General features: G+C 42.7%; 1 protein-coding gene across 1 annotated transcript; it reads left to right on the forward strand.

Moving 5' to 3' along the window:
- The first annotated feature begins 1,334 nt into the window (after positions 1 to 1,334).
- On the forward strand, positions 1,335 to 20,341 carry PPP2R2D (protein phosphatase 2 regulatory subunit Bdelta). Its single transcript, XM_056849532.1, has 8 exons — positions 1,335 to 1,442; positions 3,651 to 3,816; positions 10,355 to 10,467; positions 11,150 to 11,327; positions 13,458 to 13,622; positions 17,154 to 17,323; positions 17,408 to 17,499; positions 19,265 to 20,341. The coding sequence occupies exons 1-8, from the start codon at positions 1,335 to 1,337 to the stop codon at positions 19,542 to 19,544; spliced, it is 1,272 nt and encodes a 423-aa protein (XP_056705510.1). The 3' UTR covers positions 19,545 to 20,341.
- Positions 20,342 to 20,400: the final 59 nt, after the last annotated feature.

The raw sequence follows: 20,400 nt of genomic DNA on the forward strand, positions 1-20,400 counted from the left end.
GCCCATGGCTGTATTAGTGGATTGCAGCGACTTGCTGTTCTTGGCTCCTTTGCTTATCACGTTTAAATGAATCACGTAAATCGTTGGATTGACTTGGGCTCCACCTTGCTTACAATCTGCTCTTTTCTTAAGTCCCATTTCAGCTATTACAATAAAATATTCTTTTTGTAGTAATAGTTGTCATTTTGCTTAGGTAGCAAAGACAGATGAATGGTCTTATAACTTAATTGGCATATAAAATTGTTCTATGCTGCAGCCAAAAGGTTGACTGGAGTGGGCTGCAGGGACCATATAGCTCCAGTCTTTTTCCATGTACTCCGGCTCCCAGTTTACTTCCAGGCCCAATTCAAGCTGCTGGTAGACCTTTTAAAGCCTTATATGGCTTGAGGTGAGCGTGCCTTAAGGACCGCCTTCTCCCATATGCAGTTCATCTTTAGAGGCCTTGCTTCGGTTGCAGTTGCCATCTGAGGCTAGATAGGTGGCAACCCTAGAAATGGCCTTCTCAGTCATGGGTCCAAAACTTTGGAACTCCCTCCCCAGGGAGAGTCATTTGTCTCCCTCTGTCATTGTATTCCACCGGTGAGTGAAGGCATTTTTACTTTGTTTGGCATACCTCCAATAAACTTCTGTTGGCCATCTTCCCTGGTGTTGTTTGTGTGTGTGTGTTTTTACTGTATTGTTAAATATTTATTTTAAGTGCTGTTTTAATGTTAATGATGTTCGCCACCTTGGAGAACCTATTTGGGTAGAAAGGCAGCATATAAATATTTTAAATAAACTGATCACTCCCTGCAAAGTTATTTAGTGGACTTCATGATCTGGGAAGACCCTTTACTCAATTACTCTTTCAAGTGATATTTATAGCATATTTAGATAGGAAATGCAAGAAAGAATTGCATCTTCATTTATGTGTCTATGATGAAATGGAAAGTCTCCAGGGGAGAGATTTCTGCAAGATTTTTCCCCATCAATTCTGGATTTCACAGTAGCACCGAAATTAACAGTACAGTGCGTATTTACTACATAGTAAGTACCATTGTGTTCAGTGGAACTTACTCCCAGGAAAGTAGGCATAGGACTACAGCCCAAGAAATGTTTCTGAATATTAGAGACTAAGAACTACAATAATTTTGATATTTTAATAACCTTTTGTCTTTTATTTTTCAACTGCTGTCCTTTTGTTTTAAAAATAGTGACCAGTGCTGAAGATAAAGGCTGCAGTTTTAAGAATCAGCTTGCATTTTAATGGGGGATGATTGTTCAATTATGATAAATCTTAAAGGTGCTGAGCTCACCTTTCACATTCTAATGCTAATACTGATTGTCTCTGTTTTATGTTTACAGCTGACATTATCTCAACAGTTGAATTTAATTACTCTGGCGATCTTCTTGCAACAGGAGACAAAGGTGGCAGAGTGGTTATATTTCAAAGGGAACCAGAGGTCAGTCTCATTCAGAACAATGAAAGTGGGTTATTAAAACTGCTTTGCTAAGTGTTTGTTTAAATAAAGTGACGTTACACCTTCACATCACCAAGTTTAACTAGATCCATGATGTGTTCTTGCATAATTCTTAGTCTGTTCTGTTTTATTGAATTTAATCCATACCTGAAGCACTTGGCAAGGCAGGTAATGATTTTTTCCCCCAGAAGCCATTCTGTCACAATCACTTTTCAGGCTACTGTGAGCATTCACCTTTTAAACTGATAGTATCTATAAAAGACGACACCTGCTTCATTCACAAACAAGCTTAGAGCATGTAGAGAAAAATATTTCCCTTAATCTTTTAACCTTTCTGATAAATCATGTAACTAATGATTAAGAGATGTTAACAAATAACTTATTCTTAGGTAATCTTGAGTATGAATCCTTAGTGTTGAATGGTGGGGCAAGGAGGATGTTTTACCCTTTTTATACGCAAAGTACTACCGTATATACCCGTGTATAAGCCGACCCGCGTATAAGCCGAGGTGTCTCTGAAGGCCTCTCCCGGCCGGGAGAAGCCGGCGGGGGGGGGGGGGCGGAGCGCCCTCCCTGCGGCCGCAGGGGGCCTCTGAAGGGCTCTCCCGGCCGGGAGAAGCCGGCGGGGGCGGCGGAGCGCCCTCCCCGCGGCCGCAGAGGTCCTTTAGAGGCCTCTCCCGGCCGGGAGAAGCCGGCGGGGGGGGGGGCGGCGCGCCCTCCCCGCGGCCGCAGAGGTCCTTTAGAGGCCTCTCCCGGCCGGGAGAAGCCGGCGGGGGCGGCGGAGCGCCCTCTCCGCGGCCGCCTTTAAAGGCCTCTCCCGGCCGGGAGAAGCCGGCGGGGGGGGGGGGGCGGAGCGCCCTCCCCGCGGCCGCAGAGGTCCTTTAAAGGCCTCTCCCGGCCGGGAGAAGCCGGCGGGGGGGAGGCGGAGCGCCCTCCCCGCGGCCGCAGAGGTCCTTTAGAGGCCTCTCCCGGCCGGGAGAAGCCGGCGGGGGCGGCGGAGCGCCCTCCCTGCGGCCGCAGGGGGCCTCTGAAGGCCTCTCCCGGCCGGGAGAAGCCGGCGGGGGGGGCCGAGCGCCCTCCCCGCGGCCGCAGGGGGCCTCTGAAGGCCTCTCCCGGCCGGGAGAAGCCGGCGGGGGCGGCGGAGCGCCCTCCCCGCGGCCGCAGGGGGCCTCTGAAGGCCTCTCCCGGCCGGGAGAAGCCGGCGGGGGCGGCGGAGCGCCCTCCCCGCGGCCGCAGGGGGCCTCTGAAGGCCTCTCCCGGCCGGGAGAAGCCGGCGGGGGGGAGGCGGAGCGCCCTCCCCGCGGCCGCAGGGGGCCTCTGAAGGCCTCTCCCGGCTGGGAGAAGCCGGCGCCCGCGGCCGCAAAGGGCCTTTAGAGGCCGCTCCCGGCAGAGAAAAAATGGCGGCGGTAAGTTCCCCCCTCCCTCCTCCCTCCCCCCTCTACCGTATTGACCCGCGTATAAGCCGAGGCCGGCTTTTTCAGCCCTTTTTTTGGGCTGAAAAACTCGGCTTATACGCGAGTATATACGGTATATCAGCCATGGGTAGAACTACATTATATCATTGTGTGAAATAGGCAGATATGTACATGCTGTGAGAACAGACATGACATGCAACACTGTGTGTACTTTTTCCTATTCATAACTGGTTATTTGTGTAGGGAATATATCACGTGAAATAGCCTTTATAAAGGGAGAGAAATGCAGACTTCTAGGAAATACTAGAACTCCTTTAGTTGGAGCAGCAGGTACAAAGACAGTAGAAGTAGTTACCTTTGATTTATTTTTTTTAATAAAATCTAGAGGACATATCAACCAAAGCCAAAAGAACTGTTCAGATTATCTTGAAGACTGTATGGTTGGAAGGTGAGGTGTAAACATTTTAAATAATTGCACGTGCCCAGAGTGTCTTGTGAGTCCTTCTAATAGAATGCTGTGGTCCACCTCCTTTACATTGTACTCATTGGCTAAGAGAATGAGCTGTTATCTAGGAGGTCCCCAGTTCAAATCTTACCTTTGCTATGGACACATGGTACATTTGAAAATTACACTACACTTGATCTTAGCCAAAAGGCCGAGAAGCGATCAATTACACTGTATTCTTGATTGATAACTTCTTAACATATCTTGTTGGTATGGGCACACTGCTTTAAACCACTTTCTGCTCATATTGCTTTTTTTGCTTCCTTGCAGAATAAAAGCCGTCCTCATTCAAGGGGAGAGTATAATGTTTACAGTACCTTTCAAAGTCATGAACCTGAGTTTGACTACTTGAAAAGTCTAGAAATTGAGGAAAAGATTAATAAAATTAGGTGGTTACCACAACAGAATGCTGCTCACTTCTTATTATCTACAAACGGTAAGGAAATTTGCTGTAGGTGTTCTAGAAATGAAATGATTAGATACATGTAGGTTTTTTAGTACTTTATATGTATTACATGATTTCTAATATAATGCTTCAGCACGTCTTCCATTTTTACTTTGTTTTTGTAGAAATTGATAACTGCAGAACATAAGCAAGAGAAAGTGACGTCTCTTTAGTTCATGATCTTTTGCATTACATATCACGAAGTTACTGATTGTATACTTTACTACATGTTCTGATACCTTGCAAGGAGGCTGTTGTATACTATCAAATTGGAAAAAAAATTACTATGGTCATATATGCATGGATACTTTCACTCACGTTCACCCCCAGTCTGTCTCGCTTGTTCCTTGGAGTTATGCATGAGTTTTCCATCCATTAGAGGTGACCTTGCTGCCAGCCCTCACAAATCCTGGGACTTCCTGTTCCTCTGTTAACTCAATTCTTCCCTCTCCCCTAAGTTCAGCCAGGGTGAAATCCCCATGCATAAGGCAAAGCGTAGGATAGACAAGCTTGGTTTCTCTCGCAGTCAATGCAGCGTGTAAAGAGGCGGGATTCAAATGCTTCCTGCTTCCGGGGAGCTCTTTCTGAGCAGAAGAAAGGCTTTTTAAAACCGAGGCTTGGATTTCTCCCCACCCCCTTCAGATTGCTCCATTTTTTGTTCTTAAAATGCTTTTTTATGCAGCAATTGGGTTGGGAATTTTCTCTCACAGTAAGCTTTACAAAATAAGCCAATTACAATGCAGCATTTAAAGGGGTGGGGACTTGATTTGAGCTTGGAGACTGCTGGTGCACAGATTCCCAACAGGAAAGTGTGGGTCCAGTGAGGAACGAACCTCAGGTAAAACTCCCATGCATAAATGACCCTAGTGAAGAGCAGAATCTTGCCTTCTATAATAGAAGCAGGCTTGTACAGTACTACTAAAAATTTTAGACATCCTAAATGACTGTGCCCTTGAACAGTTGGTCATAGACCCAACCAGAGGGGAGGTGATCCTGGATTTAATACTCTGTGGTGCTGCCAGTGATTTAGTGTGGGATGTGGATGTAGTTGAGCCAGTTGGCAACAGTGATCACAATGGCATCAAATTTAATTTATATGCAAGAAAGTGACTGGGAAATCTCAGACAATTACCTTTGACTTTAAAAGAGGGAACTTCTCTAAAATGAGAAAACTGGTAAAGAGGAAGTTGAAAGGAACAGTTAGGAGGGTTAAATCTCTTGAAAAGGCTTGGGGGTTACTCAAGTCCACATTACTAGAGGCTCAGCTAGCTTGTATACCGCAGGTCAGGAAAGGTAGTAATAAATCCAAGAGGTCACCACCATGGCTAACGGGTAAGGTGAAGGAAGCAATTAGAGAAAAAAAGTCTTCCTTCAGAGACTGGAAGGTTTGCCCAAACGAGGTGAACCGAAGCAAACACAAACTTGCACAAAGGAAATGCAAGCAGAAAATTAGAGATGCAAAAAAAGATTTTGAGGGGCATATTGCTAAACACATCAAAACAAACAATAAGAAATTCTTTAAGTATATTAGGAGTAGGAAACCAGCTAGGGAAGCGGTTGGACCATTGGATGACAATGGGAGTAAAGGGAGGATAAAGCGATTGCTGAAAAACGAAATGAATTCTTCTCATCTGTCTTCACTGTTGAAGATACAGGGCAGATTCGTTCTCCTGAACAGAGATTTTGGAGAGGGGAAAATGAGGAACTGAGGCAAATAGTGGTAACAAGGCAGGAAGTCCTAGAACGTCTAGACAAACTGCAAACTAACAAGTCACAGACGGTATTAATCCTAGAGTTCTTCAAGAACTCAAATGGGAAATTGCTGAACTTCTAACAAAGATATGTAATATGTCCCTTTGATCAGCCTCTGTACCAGAGAACTGTAGAATGGCCAATGTAACACCCTTTATAAAAAAAAAGGTTCCAGGGGGGACCCAGGAAATTACTGGCCAGTTAGCTTAACGCCTGTTCCGGGTAAATTAGTGGAAAGCATTATTAAAGATAGAATTGTCAAGCATATAGAAGGGCAAGGTTTGCTGGGCGAAACCCAATATGGCTTCTGTAAGGGTAGGTCCTGTCTCACTAACCTATTAGAGTTTTTTGAAAGCGTCAGTAAGCATGTGGCCAGGAATGAGCCTGTGGATATTGTGTATTTGGATTTCCAAAAAGCTTTTGACAAAGTCCCCCACCAAAGACTGCTAAGCCAACTTCATAGTCACAGGATAAGAAAACAAGTCCTCTTATGGATTGAGAGCTGGCTGAAAAATAGGAAGCAGAGAGTAGGAATCAATGGTCAGTTCTCCTGATGGCGGGATGTGAGCAGTGGGGTGCCTCAGGGATCTGTGTTGGGACCGGAGCTTTTCAGCCTGTTCATCAGTGACCTGGAGTTGGGGTTAAACAGTGAAGTAGCCAAGTTTGCAGATGACACCAAATTATTTAGGGTGGTTAAAACAAAATCGGACTGTGAAGAGCTCCAGAAGGATCTCTGCATACTGGAAGAATGGGCATTAGAATGGCAAATGAGATTCAATGTGAGTAAGTGTAAAGTGATGCATATTGGGACAAAAAATCCCAACTTCACATATACAGTGATGGGATCTGTGCTGGCAGCAGCAGACTAAGAAAGGGATCTTGGGGAGGTAGTGGATAGCTCAATGAAGATGTCAACCCAGTGTGCGGCTGCTGTAAAAATGGCAAATTCCATGCTGGCCATAATTAGACGAGGAATAGAGAATAAAACTGCTGATATCATACTGCCCTTGTACAAATCTATGGTGAGACCACACTTGGAATACTGTGTACAGTTCTGGTCACCGCACCTAAAAAAGGATTTTACAGCGCTTGAGAAGGTGCAGAAAAGAGCAACCAAAATGATTAGGGAACTAGAGCAACTGTCCTATTGGGAGCGGTTAAGACGCTTAGGGCTGTTTAGCTTGGAAAGAAGGCGGCTGAGGGGAGACATGATAGAGGTCTATAAAATTATACATAGTTTGGAGAGAGTGGACAGGGAGACATTTTTCTCCCTCTCCCATAATACTAGAACGTGGGGTCATCTGCTGAAGCTGGAGGGCGAGAGATTCAAAACAGATAAAAGGAAGTATTTTTTTTCACACAACGCATAGTTAAATTGTTGAACTCCCTGCCCCAGGATGTGGTGATGGCTGCCAGCTTGGAGGGCTTTAAGAGGCGAGTGAACATATTCATGGAGGAGAGGGGTATTCATGGCTGTTAGTTAGAATGGATACTAGTCATGCTGCATACCTATTCTCTCTAGTATCAGAGGAGCATGCCTATTGTTTTGGGTGCGGTGGAGCACAGGCAAGATGGTGCTGCTGCACTCGTCTTGTTAGTGGCTTCCTAGAGGCACCTGGTTGGCCACTGTGTGAACAGACTGCTGGACTTGATGGGCCTTGGTCTGATCCAGCAGGGCCTTCCTTATGTTCTTATGTTACCAGCCTGCCTATTTACATTGTCATAGGGTTCTGGAGTGGTACAACTGGCAAGTTGCATGTCCACAAGCTACTGTCTGTTTCACTGGGGCAAGGGGGGAGGGTGGTAAAAAGTGTATAGCGGCAGTGATGAAGTAAGGCTACTTAAATGGTGTTGAGACCTCCAGTTTCTTCCAGGCCCAATGCTCTATGTTGGCAAAGTTGGGCATCTGCCAAGACACACACACACACACCCTGGCATAGACCTCAACAACTGATCCAGTGCAGTTTGACTGCCACTCTGTTCTCCCTGTGTTCATGCAGAGATGCAAAACTCGGGCAACTTGCCTGGCTGCCTTGTTCTGCTTGCTGGCTCCTCTTGTCCTCTTACATACAGGTGAATGGGAGAAGGACTCCTTCTAAAGTACCCGTCACTGTTGCTAGCTAGCTATGTGTGACCACACTGTTGTGCAGTGCTTTTCCGTGAAAGGTCTCCAGTCCTCCCTTCACCTGTCCTCTGATCTTAATGAATTAGTCTACTCTGGAAGTATTTCTTCACACAACGTGTGGTTAAATTGTGGAATTCCCTGCCCCTGGACGTGGTGATGGCTGCTAACTTGGAAGGCTTTAAGAGGGGAGTGGACATGTTCATGGAGGAAAGGGCTATTCATGGCTCCCTAGTAAAAAGGGATACTAGTCATGATGCATACCTATTCTCTCCAGGATCAGAGGAGCATGCCTATTATATTATTAGCAGGCAGGATGTTGCTGCAGTCGTCTTGCTTGTGGGCTTCCTAAAGGCACCTGGTTGGCCACTGTGTGAACAGACTGCTGGACTTGATGGACCTTGGTCTGATCCAGCATGGCTTTTCTTATGATCTCTGCTCTCCCAGTCATGGAGATTCAGCAGGTAGAGCAGGTGCTGTGTGTGGGAGTGATAGGGAAGTAAAATAAATCAGAGGGTCTATTTTCCCATGTAAGGTCTTGCCTTGGGCAAAAACAAAACTCCTGGAAACAGCCCTGCCTTGATTTAGTACTTAAGTTGGTGACTTCTGATATTATTCATATTAAACTGTTGTTTCAGATCATGATTGCTCACAGTTATGGTAATTGCTAGAGGACCAGCATTAAAAATTGCCTAGCCACATGCTTAATCGGGCATCAGTTGGCAGCATCATACAAAGATAACAGTTGTTGGCATGGGCCGTTTAGCTGGCACTATTCCTAACAGGTTTCTTTAAAAAAAAAAAAAAAATTCTTAAGAAATGAAGTTAGAAAATAGTGGTTCATTCAGTACTCACTGGTCCTGACTCAGGTTTTCTTGTGTCCCCTTCCTACAGTTTACTGTCTGCTATTATTACTTATATCAAAAGTGTTGTTGCTTGTTCAGGAGTTATTTATCCTGTAGAGTCATTCCCGAATAAGGCCCAAGTAGCTGAAGATGCCAGTTTTCTATATGCTTGAGTAGTACATAAGTTAACATTAATTATTTAAGAGCCGATAATGTGTTTTGCTGAACTGACACTTTCACCCTAACAAGATAACGTTATAGTACTAGAGAAACTGCAAGTTTATTTTGTCTACAATCCTTTTGTGGGAGTAAGCCCCACTGAATAAAGCGGGGCTTATTTCTGAGTAGACTTTTTTTAGGATCATTACCTGTGTTTCTCAGCTCCCCTCATTATTGTTCTAAACAATCTTCTGTTTCTTTCCTGATCTTGGTTAATATAAGAAGTCCCCCACGAGCTTATCTAACAGTAGGGGCAATTTGAGTATTTACCTAGAAAAACTAGTTTTCTGTCTGTTATTTTGTGGCTATTGGTCTATGCAATTTTTAAAAAAATATTTGCTAAAAGAAAACAAACATACAAAGCTCATCTTTATGAGCCACATTTCAGTACAAGTGGCACATAATTTGGAGAGCACATTTTCAGAATATGCACAAATTTTCAAAATTTATAGGTTCCTTGCCCTTTATCTGTCTGATTTAGTGTGTTTTTCAGAATTCTTTATGCCGACTTTAACTGTGATATGTATCAAATTTTTGTTAAAGATCGGATTCCATAGAACATGTTTTGTAGTTCTCATGAAAAAGAGGTTTTAGTCCCTTACAAAAAATGTATATTTTAAAATGCTGAAACACAAGTTTACTATTGATGCTCTTAGTGGCTTTTCCTTCATAAATACTAGTGGGTAAATGCATTTGTAAGTCTAGTTCCATGGAAGCTGTTACATATTCTTCACAGAAGCTAAGGCTTTTTAGAAGATAACAAGGTTCTTTGAACTGTGTGTTTTATTTGCAAATCATTACTGAAAAAGGCAACCTAAATTTTCTTTCTTCAAAAATAACCTATGCCTGGTATGTTGCAAGAGTATGATGAGTCTACTGGAGAGCAAAATGTGTCCTTGGGCACAGAATCTCAACTTTTACTTAAAAAAGAAATACCTCGCAGTCCTTAACTGCTGCAGTGTTTTCAATTTTAAGAACAATGCCTATTGAAACCTCAGAAGTCAGAGTGCTGACTGGTTTACATTTTCAGTTTTTCTGAGCAGAGCGCTTCAGTGTATTGCGTACTAGTTTCTTGCCCATCCCCATTACTAGCAAACCAGAACGATCTATGCTCAGGGCTCCCCAGATCCTTTGGCCAGCTCACCAGTAGTGAATACTTTGCCTGAAGCTTCCTGTGAATTACACAGAATGCAAGGGAAGAAAAGCAGCCTTTCTTCCATCTTCTCTGGCTTCACAGAAGGTAGAAGCAGTGAGAGAGGAGAGAACTGCTGGAGTTTCAAGAAGACTAGCCCCTCAAACAGATACAGGAGAATAGACTTGGTCTCTTTCCTTATTGAAGGACCCACAAGAGGTGAAAAGAAATCCCCTCTCTCTTTCTTCTCCCCAAGTGTTCTGCGCATGTTAAAAGACTGGGAGGAAGAAGGTAAAGCAGTGTATATTCCTCACAGCCTTTCCTACATCAAAATGCTCTGTCCAGTTGAAACACTAGCATCGTTTCATTTGCAAATAATTATAAATAACAAGTGTTCATTATATTTATTTTTGAGTACTATTTGACGTGAACAATTTCAAAATGTCTTTTTCCTTGCAGATAAAACTATTAAATTATGGAAAATCAGTGAAAGGGATAAGAGAGCTGAAGGTTATAACTTGAAAGATGAAGATGGAAGACTTCGGGATCCATTTAGAATCACAGCATTGAGGGTATCTTGCTATCCTAATTTAGAACCAATGAAAACTAAGTAACCCTGTTATTCTGCTGTTGCATCATGTGGATTGGAAAATGTAGTAGATGTCTGAATGTTAGAAAGCTTCTGATGACCTGCTGAAAAGCTTTAAAATTTAAAGCTTTTAAAATAGTTGTCACTTTAAAAGTCTAAAGACAACTTCAGAACAAACAGGTTATTTGTTATGTTTAATAGTACCCTTTGCTAGGTGTCCTGGAGTACTTACATGCTATTTGGGGCGGGGGAATAAGCAGTTTCACTGGAGAATGTTGGATTTATACATTTTTGGTGTATACCAAAAGCAGTGAAAGCTGGTTCATTTTTCATGAGAAAGATGTGGGAGAACTTGTAAACGACTAATCATGCTTTGGAGAAAGCTTTCTTATGGGTAAAATCTGCTTAGTCCACTGCTGAAGTCTTTGATACATATATATTTGATTAACAAATTAAGGCTAAACTGAAAAATACACTTTTATTATTCACTGCTGCATTAACAATTTTGGAATCCTGCAAACTTGGGATGCCCATAGTACAATTTTACACTATATTTAAATTATATTGCAGGAGTAAATACATTATCAGCAACTACTATAACTTTTTAATTATATTATTATTTTATTAAATAAGTGCTGCAAACCTGTTGTTTTCTCCGTTTCTAGGTGCCAATCTTGAAACCCATGGACTTAATGGTAGAAGCAAGTCCCCGAAGGATATTTGCAAATGCACACACATACCACATAAACTCTATTTCAGTTAATAGTGATCATGAAACATACCTTTCTGCAGATGACCTAAGAATCAACCTGTGGCATTTAGAAATCACAGATAGAAGTTTCAGTATCCTTTTTGTTATGTTACCCTTTTGTTACAATATAATTAAAACATTTTGATTATAAGAAATGTTTGCTGCTGATTGCGTCTATGGTAACGATCATTGGTCTCTTGATTGTTTTGAAAATGGCGAAGGGCCTATATTATTCTGTACAGGTTATCTGATATTCATTAGGCTGCTGGAGTTCTGATTTTTAAAGACACAAAACTTTAGCCAAGCAGGTGATATTTTCTGAAACGAGGGAGAGCAGAGTTCACAGCTGTCCTGTTTTCACCTGTCAAAATAATGAATAGTAATGGAGTCTAGTTTAGTGGTTAAGAGTGGTGGTTGGAAGTGGTGGACTCTGATCTGGAGAACCGGGTTTGATTCCCCACTCCTCCACATGAGCGGCGGACGCTAATCTGGTGAACCAGGTTCGTTTCCCCCACTCCTACACACGAAGCCAGCTGGGTGACCTTGGGCTAATCAAACTCAGCCCCACCTACCTCACAGGGTGCCTGTTGTAGGGAGGGAAAGGGAAGGTGATTGTAAGCCGGTTTGATTCTTCCTTAAGTGGTAGAGAAAGTCGGCTTATAAAAACCAGCTTCTTTTCCTCTGGCTTCCTTAGGAAACTAATTTAATGTCCTTTGAAGTCAACTGTTTTTCTCTAGTTTGTTTTGTAACTTTTTGTAAAAATCCTGTTATAGCCAATGCCATATCCAAGGCTCTTGGTTAGCAGTCCAGTGTGTTACTGAGCATTTGGATAATCAGCCACATATGCGAACGCATACCCCTACCTGCCTATAGGTTGGACAGCTTAGCCCCTGAAGTTCCCGCCGGCGACTTGTTGAAAGAGGTAGCTTCATATCCACAGTACCTGTAATTTAATTGCTCATGGAGGAGGTTGGAGACATCAGCCAGTGTATTGTTTTAGGCCTGGTCTGTCTACGTATGAAGCACAATGAACTAGTAATGAGGCTAATGGGAGTTGATGGAATACTTCAGATTGGAGATAAGTGGGTTACACTTTTTCACAGTTCTCCTGTATTAATAATTGCCTTTACTTGCCCAACTAGCACAGCATCTAAAGAGCTAGGCTAGAACCTCTCCCCCAGTGTGCTAATGTTATGTTTGCAGGGAATTTTTAGCCTGTGGGAACGTGACTTACAGCTAAATTGCTTCTATGTCCGGCTGCCCGAAGAGAGACAGGGCCCATTTTGCCACCTTCACTCTGTTCCATGTGCAGAGCAGGCCATAACCATGTGCTAGCCTTTCTATACTATATTTCTGAACAGTTTGATAAATTATGCGCTTTTTTTGTGGACCCATTCTGAAATGTTGTTTTAGAGGGTCTTAGTAAAAACAGGACATTCAGCTCCTAGAACATGCTTCCTTTGGCTCTTCTCGGCTCAGTTCCACAATGTTGCACTCACCCCATCTTCCCAAAAAATGAGGAAGGCCATTGTGGTTGGCAGGTTGTTCCCACCATGAAATACCTGCTGCCATAGGATGGGTAAGCTGTCAGCCTCCCTGAGCTGCAGGTCTCATGCCAGGGATGGAGGAACAGGGCCCGTCTTCTTCAACAACCCACACACCTTTCTCCACAGCCTCTACGCACTCCTCCCGGCACCTGGGCGGCTGCCAGGAGAGAACGAGCTGGTCACAGAGAAGAGACAAGTACATCCACCACCGCAGCAGCCACCGAGGAAAAGAGCAAGCTGGCCATAGTGGGGCGGTGATAGTTTTATTCCCCATTTATCCACAGCCAGTGTCTTCTCTGGGATCCTCATCCCTCATTGTGAGGAGAGAGGGAGAAAGCAGAGAAGGAAGCCCTTCCTCTCATTCCAGATACACAAGGGCTGGCTGAGGTTCAGCAGTGTTGGGGAGAAGACCCCATACATGCTCAGAAGAATCTGGTAATTAAACAAATTGTTATAGCTGTATATTTAATATTAATAGTTAAAACACTGAGTTTCGTAGGGTTGATACATGGGGCATGTAGTGGTCATATGACTCCTGGTTGATGGTAACTGCAAATTAGACTCTCTGCAAGCGGCAGGGTGAGAGTCGCTGTTTTAGAAGGACTCTCATCCAGTAATGCCTAGATGCATTATTCTACAACTAGATCGTTATTGACCTTTACGAGCAAATTTCAGACATTGTAGATATAAAGCCTGCTAACATGGAGGAATTGACAGAGGTGATAACTGCGGCAGAGTTCCACCCCCATCATTGTAACGTGTTTGTCTACAGCAGTAGCAAAGGAACTATACGGCTTTGTGATATGCGCTCTTCAGCCCTCTGCGATAGACATTCTAAATGTAAGTGGCTTCTGGGTTTTATACACCATTGTCAGAAATGCATTAAGTATGTTTTCTGTACGGTCTCACCTGATGAAAGAAATATAGTGACTAAATTCGCTGGTATTTTCTTTAGTGCAAAGACAAACTTTTTAAGGTAAGCATCCATTTGGTTTAGTAGGCATCATTCTAGGAGAGATGTTCTACTTTCTTGCAGCAAGAAGGATTTTTTTTTTAAAGATTGGCTTCAAGAACTGACAAGAAAAGGAAAATCATCATTAGTGCTCTTCCGCAAATCCTTGGTTCATGAATGTGTGCTCTACTATATTAGATTCTGTAGAAGTTCTTGTGTAAGCAATTCTGCACGCCATTGCTCAAAAGGAAGTACATATTTTTGGTTTATGTCTCATTTTGCTTGCACAGACTGGTAGACTGAGGCATATTCATTTGACACTGGTGTAGTACTTAAGGGAATCAGACTGGAATTGTAATGGCATTTGGATTTTGTGTATTACTCTGCTAGTTTTGTTAAGTTTTAATTATGTTTTATTGTGTTGAATTCTATGTTAATTGCCTTGGGCCCCAGATATCTGGGAGAAAGGTGAGTTTATACACGTTTTAGACAATAAATAAAGAAGTGTGCAGTTGCTAGAGTAGCAAATCAAAATTGCCTTCCAAACCATCTTCAAGCACATATGTAGTATGCACTTTTCTCATGTTCACCCTTATACATTGGAAACAGAAGGCAAGATCTGTGATTTGTGTGCACCTTCTGGTGCATTGTGTGGGTATTGTGCTGTAAACATACAGTTGGGCAAAGATGCTTCTTGCTGCTGACCCAGTATTTCGTCTGGGGCAGTTACACTGCAACAAAGCAGTTTTCTGTCATGCAGCAATCTTCGGGAGCATGACAACTACGTTGCAGCAGAACCAACTGCACTGGTTTCCAAAACTGAAAGGTCGGTGTTTTAATCCCCTGAGCTTCCTCATAGGTGAGAAGGTTATCATGGGGTGATGGTTTTCGTCTTGTTCTGGTTGTCTCCTTCCCAGAATTAGAAACCTCGCTTGCTGTAATTCTATTAGTTTGTCTTGATGTTCTGAGTCTGAGCCAAGTTGTGTTGATGGTCATTATAATCTGACTTATTTAAAACTGTTCCTTTTTTTTAACTCGTTCATTCTGGTGTTTGCATGCTTTTCTTTCACTTGCGCTGTGTTGTCCATCCTGTACGTTAATCCCCTGGTCCACCATTGAACAAGTGAATGGTTTGTGGCTGCCAGTTTATTCCTTTTTTTTCATGTGCCTGCAAGCAGCATAAGCTTTGGAGTACAAATCTAACACTTCTAAGAAAGTTATGATTTACTAGAATAGAAAGCCGAAGACAGCTGGTTAAAGCATACATGGGTGTTTGGCACAGTAAGGCTTAGCTGCTGGTGTGCCATTAAAACTGTTTTCCACTTTCTTACCTTTACATGTGGGATAATATCTTGAAGCATCTTAAGCTACTAATTAGATAATTCTGTTTATGAATGCCTGTAGAGGCTGTATTCATAATTAAAATGCAAATAAAAACCTACAGTTTTAATCATGCTCTCTGCAGGTGGGACAGTGTAGGCTTCCATAAATAAAATATTACTGTTGTATGTGTCTTCCAAGTACTGGGAATTCTTAAAAGAACCTTAGTGTTGCTGTTGCTGTTGTTTAAATGGAGGCGCATCTAGCAGATGCACGTTAAAAATTCTTAATGTGGTTTGTGATAAACATTCAGAATAAATGTAAGACCAGAGAGAAACATGGTGATTAAGTGTGTGTGATATTCTGATTATAGTGGTTCCATTTTATTTGTTACATCCAAATGGAGATTACGTTGCCAACCAGCAACGTGTAATGGTGGTTCTTGTATGAGTTAGTTCATTTATAAAAGATAGTGCTTTGGTGTATTCTTTTAATCAAATCATACAGTCAAAGCAGCTGTGTAGCTGTTGCTTATATAGTCGACTGGTTGGGAGGTTCTTGCTGTGGCAAGCTTTTGTTCAGAACCTTTCAGTGCTCACCATGTATACTTTTGGTATAGCCTGGAGAAAATTGGATATCCCATGAGCTTCTCTAGATAGAGCCCTTTGCTAGATGAAGGATGGGATCCAAAAGCCATATATAAAACATGCTGGGCCTTTTTTTGGGAGAAGAAGAAGAGTTGGTTTTTATATGCCGACTTTCTTTACCACTTAAGGAAGACTCAAACTGGCTTACAATCACCTTCCCTTCCCCTCCCCACGACAAGCACCCTGTAAGGTAGGTGGGGCTGAGAGAGTTCGAAGGGAGCTGTGACTAGCCCAAGGTCACCCAGCAGGCTTCAAGTGTAGGAATGGCAAAACCAACCCAGTTCACCAGATTAGCGTCCGCCACTCATGTGGAGGAGTGGGGAATCAAACCTGGTTCTACAGATTAGAGTCCACAGGTTAGAATCTACTGTTTTCCCATTCTAGCCCCTCCACCACTTCAGAAAACCAGGTATGAAGGCTCAGAAGCCTCCAGAGTATGAGTTAACATGGCACATGGGTATACAACTGGGAGGAAGAGTTGACACCCCCCACACACACACACACACACTCATGTTTTGTGCTTATGCATGATGGGTTGTCTGGATTCCAGCACATAATTAGAAACACACTTCATTTTGTATTCAAAAAGAGAATACGTTGATGAGCATCCTGTTGACTACAGCAGTTGATCTAGTTGGTGTTGCCTTCTGCCATTTCTCCCCGCTCCTTGCCTAGTCACTCAAGATGCCACCTCTCCACTGGGCAAGGATGATACTTCAGAGGCTCAAGGCACATCTGTAAGCTGACTCACTGAATTTGTACAGTATTCTTTTCCTCAGAGTGATGCTGATGCCCATATATTCTCAGTGAGAGTGGGGAGTCAGTGATATATAGGGTCCTACCAGTCCAAGAGCCAGCGTGGTGTAGTGGCTAGGAGCAGCAGGCTCTAATCTGGAAAACCCGGTTTGATTTCCCTCCCCTACACATACCAGCTATGCCAATAAAGGCTTGTGTTGTGTTACATGAAACCAGCTGGGTGACCTTGGGGTAGTCACAGTTCTCTTCTAGCTCTCTCAGCCCCACCTTCCTCACAGAGGTGTCTGTTGTGGGGAGAGGAAGGGATTCTCCTTAAAAGGTAGAGAAAATCAGCATATAAAAACCAACTCTTCTTCTTCAAGGGACATAGAGCAGAGTCAAGACCAGTAGCACCTTAGAGATCAACAAGATTTTGGGGGTATAAGCTTTCGAGAGTCAAAGCTGTCTTCATCAGAGCTTTGACTCTCCCCAAAACTCTGGTTGGTCTCTAAGGTGCTGCTGGACTCGAATCTAGCTCTTCTACTGCAGACCAACATGGCTACCCACTCAAATTAATTTTTAAAGTTACTCTTTAGCCCCTTCCATGGCACAGATCTTGGAAATCACTGGTCTAGGAAAGTGATGATTTTTCTGAAAATGTTGAATGGTTCTTCTCTGCTTCTGACCGTTTTTCCTTTCTATCTTCTACATTTTCAGTCTTTGAGGAGCCAGAAGATCCCAGCAGCAGATCGTTCTTTTCAGAAATAATTTCCTCAATATCAGATGTAAAATTCAGTCACAGTGGTCGATACATGATGACCAGAGACTACCTTTCAGTTAAAGTATGGGATCTCAACATGGAAAATAGGCCTGTGGAGACATATCAGGTACAGTATTTGTTCTTTATCATAAAGGGAGTTTTTCCTGAAATGGTGACTGTTCTCATGTCGTTCAACCTTTGTGTTTTAAAGGTTCACGAGTATCTCCGAAGCAAACTTTGTTCACTGTATGAGAATGACTGCATCTTTGACAAGTTTGAATGCTGCTGGAATGGTTCTGATAGGTAAGGCCTAACGTATGCTCTGATGCTCACATTAAAGACTTGCCTGAATTCTAGAACTGCTTGTGTTCTTGATTGAAGAAAAAGGGATAAGTTCATTCTGTGGTTCCAGAATTTGCAGGCTACTTCAGGCATAATATCTGGAGGTATCAACAAATGATTGCAGTAAAGAATTAATTAAAAATACTGTACAGTCCGATTAATCCCATAATCAGATTATTCTGAATCTGTTAGCTCTTTAACAACAAATAGGCAGTTTAATCTTTTTCTTTCAGTTTAGCTGCAAGTATTGGTATATACTGCTGCAGGAGAAGTCATAGCTGAGAGACTGAATGTGTGTTTTGCTTGTAGAAATTGTGAAGCCCAATCCTGACATCTCTGGTTTAAAAGGGGGGGGGGCAGCTGATCCACTGACTGAAGCAAGTTCTATACATGAACTGAATGTGCATAAAATCTTGCTGTACTTTCCTGCTGATGAAAAGCGTCTCAGTTAGCTAGGGAAACCCTCTCATTTGATATCCTGAAAAGTTGTCGCCTGTCAAAACTGTGCAGTGCTAGTCTGGATGATCCATTGGCATAATGTTATTCTTTAGCATGCAGGGAGAAACAAGCCAGACACTGAGGAACTAATTTGTCCCAAGTACTTACCCCTTGCTATTCTAAAGCACCACGTTCATAGTAATCTGTTTTGTAAAGATTAAAATCTACTGCTGCTCATGCTTTAATTTTGTGTTTTAAACTTCCACCGCCAAAAACCTCTTCTTTCCAAATGTGGGTGTGGTACTGTGCCATCAGCTGAGGCTGCCATTGGACCGAAAGGCTTTTGGAATATTATGTAGCAGTATTGCCTGGACAAACTATTTTCTACTTTCTCATCACCCACTAATACCCTTGCATTGACTCCTTTGGTGAGAGGAGGGGGTGAGGATGAAAAATAGCACAGTAGCACCAGTATGAAAATCAGACTGTACCTTTCTTGGTGCTGTTAGAGATAAAGCCTTCTCCTGTGAGAGCCAAATTCAGCCGGAGTGGTAGTTGACTAGTAAATGAAGAATAGATTTGTATGACTGCTAGGGTTAAATCACGATGAGTAGCCGTATTAGTCTGTCACTAGCAGTAGAAAAGAGCACCTTAAAGACTTAACAAAAGGTCTGGCAGAGTATGAGCTTTTGTGAGCCAACTCACTTCTTCAGATACTTATACCCTGCCAGAAATTTGTTAGTCTTTAAGGTGCTACTGGACTATTGCTCTTTTCTACTGCTGGTGTTAAGGAAAGGAGGAGGATAGGATGTGGTAATATATATGGGGCATTTCAGAGAATGATAAATACGGCCCTAATCATCATAATCCACAGTTCCTCAATGCTATAGTACTTCCCTTGGCGCCAGCCAAGTTTTTCAGGAAGTGTGTGGGGCCATTGTAAGGCAGAGCTTGTTATTGGCTGCCCTAATTCAAATGAAAGGGTTTTTTTCCATTGGAGGATCAAGAAGATTGGTAAGCACCTGAGCTTTCCTTACTCAATTTGTGGTTCCATGCTCCCTTCAGGCTTCCCTTCTTCACAGGGTGTGAGGAGGGAGGGTATCCCATTTGGCTGTGCTTCCTACAGTTGCCTTTTGGGGTTTTGCCCCGCCTCTTGGGGCAGCCATTTTAGGGCAGCGCTCATCACTCCCTCTCACACTTACAAAGGTGCCGGCAGGCCCAGTCACTGATACATTACCTGGGAGACAAAGATGATCGTGACACTTTATCTCTTGCTGGTTTTATGCAGCGCTATTATGACGGGCTCCTACAACAATTTCTTCAGGATGTTTGATCGGAACACCCGGCGAGACATTACCTTGGAGGCGTCGAGAGAGAGCAGCAAACCCCGTGCCATCTTGAAACCTCGAAAGGTGTGCACAGGCGGAAAGAGGAAGAAGGATGAAATAAGTGTTGACAGTCTGGACTTCAACAAGAAGATCCTCCATACAGCGTGGCACCCTGCAGAAAACATCATTGCCGTGGCCGCCACCAATAACTTGTATATATTCCAGGACAAAATTAATTAAAGACGGCTTATTCGAGGACAAACTTGTCGCCTTGCATAGTTAAGCCCAGTTGTTTATCTGTCAGAGAGATGGCCTTGTTGTCCTCCCAGTAAAGAACATTGATGCACTTATTTCCCTTTATAGGTAAAGGAGAGCAGCTGGCCTGGATTTGAGTTCATGGTGTATTTCTGCCTTCAGTGAGGGAGAACGTGGAATTTAATTTTTGTAAACGAAATAAGCCCACTAGAAGCAGAATTGATGGACAATACTCAATAAAGGCCAATATTCAAAACAAATGTATTTATTTAAGTCTGAGCCTTCCTTTCCAGTTGATAGACCAAAAAGAAAAAGAAAATCTAACACCCAAGAAACAAATTGTCATAACATGTAATTTCTATCTCACGTGCTCTTTATCTGCTGTAATATTTGGGCCTTTCAAAACATATATTTGTGCTTTATGCCTGTAAACATTCTTTCTCTGGCCTTCATCTAAGCTTTAGGTGTTTCTACCTTTGAGCAATATAGGTAAGTCTAGAATTGGGTGCATAGACAGGTTTTTCATGTATATTACTCACCAACTGTATCTATAACCACACCTTCTGGTGTAAACCACTTAATAAAAATAACAAACTATAAAAAGTGTTTTTAAATCTGAAAGTATGTATTCAGTCTTTTTTATTGCATGTATTGAGATTGTGCAAAATATCTCTAATGGAAAGATTTGAAAATAGTTTGTCCCGAAAATATTGATTTTTGACAGTATAAGCAGTTTCTTGTGATATCTGCTGCTTCAAACTCTAAACTTAATTTTTCCTCATGACCTTAACTTGTATTGGTTTTCTGTACTGTGTGCACGAAAGAAGAAACGGAAATGATT

This window comes from Euleptes europaea, chromosome 5 (assembly GCF_029931775.1).
Source record: "Euleptes europaea isolate rEulEur1 chromosome 5, rEulEur1.hap1, whole genome shotgun sequence".
In the NCBI taxonomy this organism is placed as follows: domain Eukaryota; kingdom Metazoa; phylum Chordata; class Lepidosauria; order Squamata; family Sphaerodactylidae; genus Euleptes; species Euleptes europaea.

Bases quoted from the DNA above. Each gene is read 5' to 3' on its own strand.
- PPP2R2D (XM_056849532.1), top strand. From the start codon at position 1,335: ATGTTTACAGCTGACATTATCTCAACAGTTGAATTTAATTACTCTGGC. The intron at 3,817-10,354 runs GTAAGGAAATTT...TTTTCCTTGCAG, and splicing joins CTTCTTATTATCTACAAACG to ATAAAACTATTAAATTATGG. The intron at 13,623-17,153 runs GTAAGTGGCTTC...CTACATTTTCAG, and splicing joins CTGCGATAGACATTCTAAAT to TCTTTGAGGAGCCAGAAGAT.